The 9,751-nt window shown below is 39.5% G+C and overlaps 1 protein-coding gene across 1 annotated transcript in view; it reads right to left on the bottom strand.

Moving 5' to 3' along the window:
- The window catches only part of DHRSX (dehydrogenase/reductase X-linked), a 161,720-nt gene continuing 152,503 nt past the window's right edge, over positions 535-9,751 (bottom strand). The window contains exon 7 of the mRNA XM_021411563.1: positions 535-997. Within this exon, the coding sequence (XP_021267238.1) occupies positions 800-997 (198 nt within the window). The 3' untranslated portion in view covers positions 535-799. The remainder of the gene's footprint in view (positions 998-9,751) is intronic.

Below are 9,751 nucleotides of genomic sequence, written 5' to 3'. Positions count from 1 at the left end.
TCCTTGCTAAAGAAAATGCAAGAAACAAGCTTACACAGGCTCAGGAGAAATGGGGACAAGTAACCTATCCCCAGTGCAGAGACAACAGGCTAACTGCACCCTCTGCCACAACACACACCATCATTTTGACATTCGATCCCTTCCTCATTCTTAAGATTCTCATTTAAATCCTTTCATCTGAAAACATTTGAATTCCACATCCTGTCTGAAGACCATATGTATTTACATATTTTTTTTGTTCTCATTTTCACTTAAAACCTCTGGATAAAATTTGGCATATAAAACTAATGTTATGTTAGAAACAACATAATTATAATGAATGCCAAATGTCTGAATTAGAATCAACTGACATTCAGTATAAAGAGTCTTAAAGATTAATGAAGATTAAGGAAAGAAGCTGCAACTTTTAAAACTGATTATGAAAGAGTAAACTGTATGTACAAAGGTGGCTTGAGTTCAACATGCCATAGACACGCAGCACTCACCAGGGAAAGTATTCTCTTGATGAACAAAAAATGAAAACTCAACTCTGCACAAGGTTAAAGATTGTATTTTAATCACGGACTGAAACATCATGATTTACAAAACTGATGGTTAGATTTAAAACCAACCACGTACATCTTTCTGTGGGAATATTCCCCCCACACCCTAGCAGACTAGGGGTTTGAGTGAAGAACAGAGCTGTTCATGTTTGCCTTTGGGACTGAACGGTGATTTCCAGGATGATGACTGATGCTGCAAGAATTCACCTAAGATGCTTGCCAATGCATTTCATTTACCCAGCTGGAAGTGGCTTCTTCTAGGGAACTCTGCTGGATTCATCAGAAATCCGAACCATCTTGCAGCTTTCTGTCCAGAGCCTTCTCTGCAGCTCCTCATCATATGCTACGTCAGCTGATTTTGTCCTTTCCTCATTGTATAGGTAGCAGCCGCCAACTCCTTCCATCTCAGGTGATACTGCTGCATAGACGCTTGTAGAGGCTCCTTCTTCTGGAGTCTGCAGAATAAACAACAACAAAAAACAGATTCAGGAGAGGTACGATAAAAGGCTTTCATTTTGCCACAGGATCTTACCAGTGACAATCAATTTCCTTTGTTTTTCACCATAACCTCAAGCTGGTAATGATGAGAATGCCACCTATCAAACTGGCAGAGTACAGGTCCAGTTTTACCACAGCACTATTTTCAGATAGGTTAAGGCCACAGAACAGGTGCATGGAAAACTCTGGTCCATTTTTTCAAGACCTCATCAGATACAGCATACAAAATGACTGAGTTTTCACAGTTAGAACTAATAAACCCCAAAGCAAACACAAATATTAAAATCCAAGTGTAATTACTCATTCTTTGCATGGATGAAAAGGCCTGTACTCTGCCTTAAGATGAATGCTATTATGTATGCATAATGTGTTCATTGCAACAATATGACATGAGCAAAGTATGGTAAAAACCACGACAGCAATTTAAGTTTCGGTAGTTCAATCCAAGCAGGCAGGTAAACCAAGGAATTACATTTAACACAGAGCATAATTTTCAGAGTTCTGCAGTGTCATAAAGCAAAATAGTGAAAGATTTATGGTGTCTGATATACCATGTGTGTTAAATGAACATTAACAAACGAATAGCTGAGAGTGATAACTCCTTTCATCCCGAGGATATGTAAAACATTCCCTCCTGTTTTGCGTTCAGAAGGATCATACAGCTTATCACTGAATTGATTTCAATGACAGTTATTTTCCTTCATTGGAGGACATATTTACAACACATTTGATATGTTTTGTTTTTATACATGGTACAGTTATGATCAGTGTCTGCTAGATAACAAGGTGTCATTTTACAATCCTTGCAATATCATTCTGTGAGTCAGTAATAGTACCAATGCTGTTCATTGCTTTGTCTGCTGCACCTGACAAGATGTCTTTTCGTGAAGAACTCACTTGATGAGACAGTTACTCAGTGACTAATTAAAAAAAAAATCTAAGTCATTTGAAGCTTTTTGTGACAAAGTTCGGAGAATTTTAAAAGGAAACAACCCATCTGTTTTTTTCACTGCACACTAAATCACTAAATACAGCACAGTTTTTTTAGTAATCATTAGTTTATATGATGCATCCGACATTTGGCCTCATTTACAGTTGAATCAGAGCCATGCCAAATCACACAATACGGCAAGGTCACCCAAACGTAGACCTCCCTGTGGGGCACAGCACCTTCAGCACCTCTGAGGATTAGAAGTTCCCTATATGAACAGAGTTACATCATTACCCAAAATGTGAATTGCTGAAGAAGGAACTAACTCTGCCGAGGCCCTTCCATGCCCAGAGCCATACTTTGTTCCAATACACATGTCCCACAGGTTACATGCCAAGCCCATGTCCAAAGGTGTTTAAGTTGAAGGAAAAACTACTGATGCCAATTGGCTGCTAAGAAATATAAAACCACCATACATTCCTTCAGTGGCCATATAACATCCAGTTTAGTTTCTACTAACAGTTACCACACAAACACAGTGTGTCCCATTTCAAATACCATCTAATGAAACAAGATGATGAATCATTCTATAATTCTATGATCATCTATCCAGAGCACTATTCTCAGCAAAATATCAGCCAGTATGTTACAAAAACAGTATGTTAGGTCCAGGTGACTTCTGGAGTATTTTTTTAAGAAGATGGCCATACTGTGACATACCATCTAGAGAAACTGAACATTTACAAAGTGGTTCTTTATCTCAGTTTAGTACTCTATTGCTACTACTTCAACCTTCTTTATTATATGGAAAATAGTGCCATTCACATCCAGCAGGTTACTTAAACAATATAAAGTTATATGCTTGCATAACTCTTTGTAGAGTCAGGATGACTCTAAAAAGTGGCTTCTACTTGTTGACAAAGGCATACAGTGGCTACTATCATAATCAGTTATGGTGAGCTATAAAATATCTTAATACTGTAAAGAAGAAGAGCAAAGGTGAATATAAGCATTCTCATTTTATTTCATCTATTCTGGATGACAGAGAAGAAAGTTTTTAATGTTCTGCTGTGCTTTAATTAAAAATCTAGTGACACAGATAAACCATTAGTTCACGCAATGGTTCGCTGGACATTATGTTCCTGACTTCAACAGCTCTCCAGCACAAACAAGTATAAATGTCAATGTCAATGACTCGCAAATCTTAATGACAGCAGCTCATAACTAAAATGCTTTAAAAGAACTGTGAATGTCTGTGGGCGGAATTCTGTGATTATGGTCTTATGAGCAGAGTCTCATCTATATGCATCTTCCCACAGTGTCAGAAATACCATGTGCCCTTCCTAATTCAATGGTAAGGGTCTCACAGGTTATTCAAGACATAAAGATTTTAATTTTTTTTATATGTCAGGTAAGTTCCCACCAAAAAAGTTAAATAAAGATTATATATGAATTGAAAGTCAATTGTTGGTTTTGTTCATGCAGCTCCAGTAGATCTTTACCAAACTATTCCATACTGCAAATTCTTATTGTTCAATGTAATGAAAATAAAGAAAAGTCTCACATGATGCTGGGTCCCCAGCACAAGAAAGACATAGAGCTGTTGATGCGGGTCCAGAGGAAGGCCATGAAGATGACCAGAGGGCTGGAACACCTCTCCTATGAAGACAGGTTGAGGGAGTTGAGCTTGTTCAGCTTGGAGAAGAGAAGCTCCAAGTAGACCTAACTGTGGCCATCCAGTACTTAAAGGGATCTTATAAACACGACAGAGACCAACTTTTTACATGGGGAGATAGTGACAGGACAAAGGGGATCAGTTTTAAACTAAAAGAGGGAGATTTAGATTGGATATTAGGAGAAAATTTTTCACACAGAGGGTGTTGAGCCCCTGGCACAAGCTGCCCAGAGAAACTGTGGATGCCCCATCCCTGGAGGTGCTCAAGGCCAGGTTGGATGGGGCCCTGGGCAGCCTGTGCTGGTGGGTGGGCCTTGCCCACGGCAGGGGGTGGGAATTAAATGATGTTTAATATTCCTTCCAACCCAAGACATTCTATGACTCTATAGTATACTAAATATGCTTACATGGACACTGTGAACAGTCTCATAAGCACAGTGACATCATCACCATCCATTAAGGTCAGCTTGAGTAGATTTTCACAAGATTTAATTTGTTTTTCATCCTGTGCACCATATCCAGTATGCCGAGTATAAGGTTCAGTGCAAACTTTCAATTTACAGGATATACAGGTACTGTACTGGGAACCTTCTACTAGCTGTTACTGACAGTAATTATCTAAACACATAGGAGAAAATATACTACAATATATCAAGTAATTAGTGTATACTAATTTAAGTTAAAGGAAAACAATATTTCCAGTGCAAAGGAGAACAGAATTGCATATGTATGATTAATTAATTGTCTTATCCCATTTTCTGAGTGCTTAATTAATGCTGAAAAATTTAACGTTACCTTACACAAAGACCTCTTTGCTGTTTCGGCATCCTTTTTGTTTTATTCAAGGTAAAAAGGGAGCCCTGTGCCAGAAGTGCCCTGGCCATTTAGCTGGCTGGATGACCTATCTGTTTTCAGACACTGGAAGGGTAACTCCACCTGTGGACCATGTCCATACCTACTGTGAAGGCACACTACATCCACCTGCCCATGCACAGCCAAGATTCTTTTCCGAAGTGTTGGATCTACTGCACACCCACAGGTCAACAGCAACACACACATACACAGACACTTGCACAGGTCCTGCCTTTTTATGGATGCCTGAGGAACTCATGGGAAGGAAGAAATTGGGACCAATTTGCAGCTACTGGAGCATTTCACAAGTCTTCAGACAGGGAGCAGGATTATTTGTTCCAGCACTGGAAGCACCACTCCTGGTTTCCAACTCTCTTGGTAGTCCCATAGGTCTTATTTTACATGATATATCAGTAAAAGATGAGGAGGAACCATAAAGCTCTTGAAAAGAAAATGGACACAAGCAAGAGACTAGAAACACATCTAACCTATGCTTAGATACCTTCTAGGATGAAGAGCATCTGATGGAAGGCTATAGAAATTGCCTGCTACTCATTGAACACCTTGACCTATAAAATCCAGGATTTTTGCTACGATGCTCTATACTATTCCTGTCTAGGAAAGAGCTCCTACCTTTGTGACTCTGAGGTATTACTGAAAGCTACCGGCAGGCAAGCAGTGAGAACAAGTACCATTCCAATCACAGGGGATACTCTGCACTTTACCAGAATTAGAAAAAAAAAGGAGTAACAAAATAATACACATTTCATATAGAATCAGTAACATCTTGTTCATGAGTTGGTTGGACTTAGGACAAGAGGGGTTTCAATAAAATACACAATGCTTCTTTAGCCTTCAGTTACCAATTTGTGTTAAACCTTTTTTTATATTGTATTTTTGTTTTCAAATTATTATATTATTAGTATCCAAACAATTGCAACTAAAATGTTTGTCGTATCTAAGTAGAACTGGTTTATGCTTAACATTTTTCTGAATGAAATTCTGCATCTGCAATTCCTTTTTTTTGTTACAGTATTGATAAAGTTGATTATGTTCATATTATTTGGCATTTAGCTATTTTTTTAATTATGTGTTCAAGTTAAGCAAAATGCATTCTATACGCACTGTTTTGGCATTGTTTATGCTCAAAGAAGATGCTGATTTAAAGAAGCTTTGTTATTTCATTATTTTGTTTAAGTATTCATCAACAGTAAATGATCAACACAGAATAATTTTTTTTCAGTATCAAATGAAATATTCTGTTCTGTGCAAAACTGGGATATGTCCCAAAAAGATGTGGTTGTTTTTTTTTTCTTAAAGACTTGCCAGTTAACACATTTCTAAGTGCCATGTAATCTTGTCAATACTAGGTGCTAGTGTTCACAAAACGTGTTAGCTGATGATGGTCAGCCCTGTCACCATGAAGTGTCACATCCATTTCATTTGCCTACCACAGCACAATAGCTTTACTCTTTGGAAATCATGTGTCTGCATCAGTTATATATGATGGCAGTACATTATTCCAGTACTCATCCTGTTCTGCCCACATCTGGATTCCTAGCTCAGAGTTCTGAGCAGACAGTACTACTACAAAGCTCCAGGCTGCATGGTATGTACATTGGAAACCACAGGAAATTGGACAGGAGACAAAGCTAATAAGCTCCTATGATTCCTTTTCTGAAATCCATCCACTTTCCCAGTAATATTTTTAGTGTCTATAAGCATCTAATGAGAGCCTTGCTACGTGTCTTAAATGCAATGATGAATAGTTTAAATGGATAACATTCATATTCTTCAAATTGTATTGATTGATAGAGTTGGCCATATGATTGAAAAAGCAGGAGGGATACAGAACTTTGTGTCAGAAGGGTGGGACTATTATTCTGGAATAGCTTCACCCACTGCTCCCTTATCCCAATTATTTGATAGTATTTGATTCATATTTAATTATTTCAGGATGTTGCCATCATGAGAGATGGCAGATGAGAGGGTTGAACAAAGAGAATGTAGAGCAGGAAGCAGCTGGCAAATTGACTGACATTGCTGCTGCATTTTGAGGTAAAGGAATGAGCAGCCAAACAGGGCTGCACCTAGAACTGTCTGGCATGCTGGCAAATGACATAATGCAGAGGTAAAACACATTAAAACACCTTTATCCATACATTTTGTACTATAGTAAAAATTGTTGAAAAATCCCTCAGCAGCAGTACTAAATGGGTTGATGAGAAGACATTCATCCACACCAGTTTCATAATGGTTGAGCTACCTCATGTGCTCACATCGATTACATCATTTGGTTTTCAGTTAATATGGAAAATCTGCTTGTGGGCTGATGAGCTAAAGGGACATTGAGTGCTTCTGCAGGGAGCTTCAAGGTGTTTACTTTGTGGCCTCTCTTTTCTAAACAGTTAAGCTCCCATCAGACCATTCCTGGCTCAGGAAGAAGACATACTTCTAGACAGCAACATGTTTCCCAAGTTCCAGCTATGAAGACATAGCAAGCACTAAATAAGTCATATTTTGGGCCTGGATACTTGCATATTCTTGCCAAGGTCCCTTTACTTTTCTCAAAGTTGCTCATTCTGGTAATGTTTTTGCAAATGTTGGCATTTTGCTGACTTGCCTCTGCACTGAAAAGATGAATATACACCTCATCAGATGAATCATCTGGGATCGCTGAGCACTACTACTGACACACACAGTGGAGCTTATCAACAGGAAGGAGATATGAGATTACTGCTACTTAGTTTAGAAAAGTCATTTACCTACTTAATGGCAGTTAACGGAGGGATTAGATCCAATCACCATTAAAGCACCATTTGACTCTCAAGAACTAAGGAAAAGCACAACACAGAATAGTTTGAAAACCGTCAAAAATGGGAAAGCTGGGATAGTGTCTCCATGAATATTAAGGCAAAAAAACAAACGTTGAGAAACAAATTACTTGTGTTCCAGGATGCACCGATTACCGTGATCTGTGAACTACTCAATCAATGCAAGAATACGTAAGGATGCAAGACTCGGGGCTGGAATAACAAAAGCTGCTCTAATGTCAGAGAGTATGGGCTAAGCGCTCTCAACACTCATTTTGTAACTTCGGTAGTGTCTAAACCTCCTAAAGCAATCACTGCTTTGGAAATTTAAGCTAAAACTAATCAGCTAAAAAGTAATCAGCTGAAACATAAAGTACTGAAAACAAAGAGTAGAATGGAAATCATTACAAAGGTGTAAGGTGTGCTCAGCAATCTTTGGTAAATAATGTGTAGCAGCTGGATGTAAGTCCTGATGACACATGTCAGATCTCCAGGAGGTCAGTGCCACCAGAGGTCTGCAGCAAAGCTTTTGAGAGTTCTCTGCTGTCACTAAATGTCCTGGCTGCCATCTGTGTTCTGTTTCTCTTCCTATTCCTTCCTATATAGCTCGCTATTATTCCCTTTCTCTATGATTTCTGCTTTGATTATAGACCCAAAAGAGATAGAGATGTAGAGATGTTTTATTGAATATATGGCTCTCCCTGGAGGCTCAGTCAGCACCATCAAATTAATTTCTCCTCAAGCCCATAACTTGCAAATTCGTACCATAATAAAACTCTCTAGATTTCATCTTTAAAAAGGGGCAGCAACTACAAACAGAAATGGCAGGGGTAAAACGTGAAGCCTTTTTCCTGTCAGTGTTGCGGCTATACAGAAATCATTTTGAAACAAGGATATTAATATATAATAGAAGGTGAAACACCGATGAATTAAGAACACAAAGCAGTTTTCAAACTGAAAAAGAAAAATCAAGATGTTGAAGGAAAGCTTTTATAATATAAATAATTTATACCTTTTCTGGGAGAGTGAGCAGCTTTTCCCTGAACACCCTCACACAAGTTGCTATAAAGAAAAGAAGCAGAGATACCTGGCAAATAGACACAAGAGTATCAAATCCTGACTCTCTCATTCCCTTCCTATTGAAACCAAATTTTCTGGAAAGACATTTCCAGAACATCCAGGGACACTGAGAGGCTCAGAAGGCCCTCCTCGTCTTCACATCAGGACCTGGCTAGGAGGCTGAGAAGCTTCGAGACGAAGTAGCCCCTGGAAGAAAGAAACCCTCTTGGTTGGCCTGGGGTCACACTGCTGGGGTCAGCCTTTGGCTCGGTGGCCCAAGAAGCAGGCAGGGACGCAGGCTTGAATGCCCGATTTCCAGTGAATCTTTTGATGGTGTCATTGGTGGAAGGTTTCACTTTGTTTTTGTGTCAGTGCAATGCTTTCCGAGAAATCTGCTTTGCTGGAAAATTGCCAAGCAGCTCTGCTCTGAAGCCCTGGGATGGCTCTACTGTCAGACTGAAAACACGAGCAAAGGTTTGCTGAGGACAACAGCAGCTACAGCCCTGAGCCCGCCTCTTCCAATGCAGCTGCTTCAGACTGAGCAGGACCTCGCGTGTCACCTCAAGTAGCATCAGATGCTTATGCTGTCAGGCGGCTGAACAAAGCCCCTGTTGGCTGGCCGGCTTTCTGGGCCCTACTGAAAAAATCTACACTGGCTGCAAATATCAGCTTCAACACTGAATTCACTTGCAGATGCCTAAATGAACAAAAATAAATTTAGATGTCTTAATTTCAAATGGAATCTCTCTAACCTAGAAGTGCAACATAGCCCCAGCGATTTGAGTGAGCATTTTTCGATTCACACTTTGCATTTTCTAAGCTGCTGGAATGAAGGACTAGAAGAATAATGTTTAATTTTAAGCATTTTTCAAACCAGAAGCAAGAACTCAACATTACATAACTGCAGGGAGTTGAAATTTCAGGTCAAAGTCATTAATCATAACTGAATCCTTTGTTCATTTTGTCAAGTGCACTGAGGAAGCTTACTTTGCCTGCATGTTGATTTCTAAGCTCACTTTGCAGCAGACAGCAAGGTCTTCAAAGTCAAAACTGAGATACCGCTGTAGCTACTCAAGTTACATTACAGTTGTTTCTTTCCTCAGCTCAGTAATAGCATGCAAAGTTTGACAAATAGGACCCTGTTGCCCCAGGCATTGTATGAGCATCCAGCAGAGACAGCCACTTGCTGGAAGAACATTCAGTCTAGGAAAGAAGGCCGGCGACAGCAGGAGGAAGAATTCAGGAGACTTCACAAAATGCTGAAGATGCTCCTGGGAGTGTGGCACTCCATCTGGAAAGCAAGCGATGCGCAGGAGTTACCTACTGCTTAGGATGCACTTAAATCACTCTACATTATCCTGGGTACCTTCACATAATCTGA

Source organism: Numida meleagris, chromosome 1 (genome assembly GCF_002078875.1).
Source record: "Numida meleagris isolate 19003 breed g44 Domestic line chromosome 1, NumMel1.0, whole genome shotgun sequence".
NCBI classification, from domain to species: Eukaryota; Metazoa; Chordata; class Aves; order Galliformes; family Numididae; genus Numida; species Numida meleagris.
The sequence above is the reverse complement of the archived record's forward strand: the minus strand, read 5'-3'. Positions and strand labels throughout refer to the sequence as shown.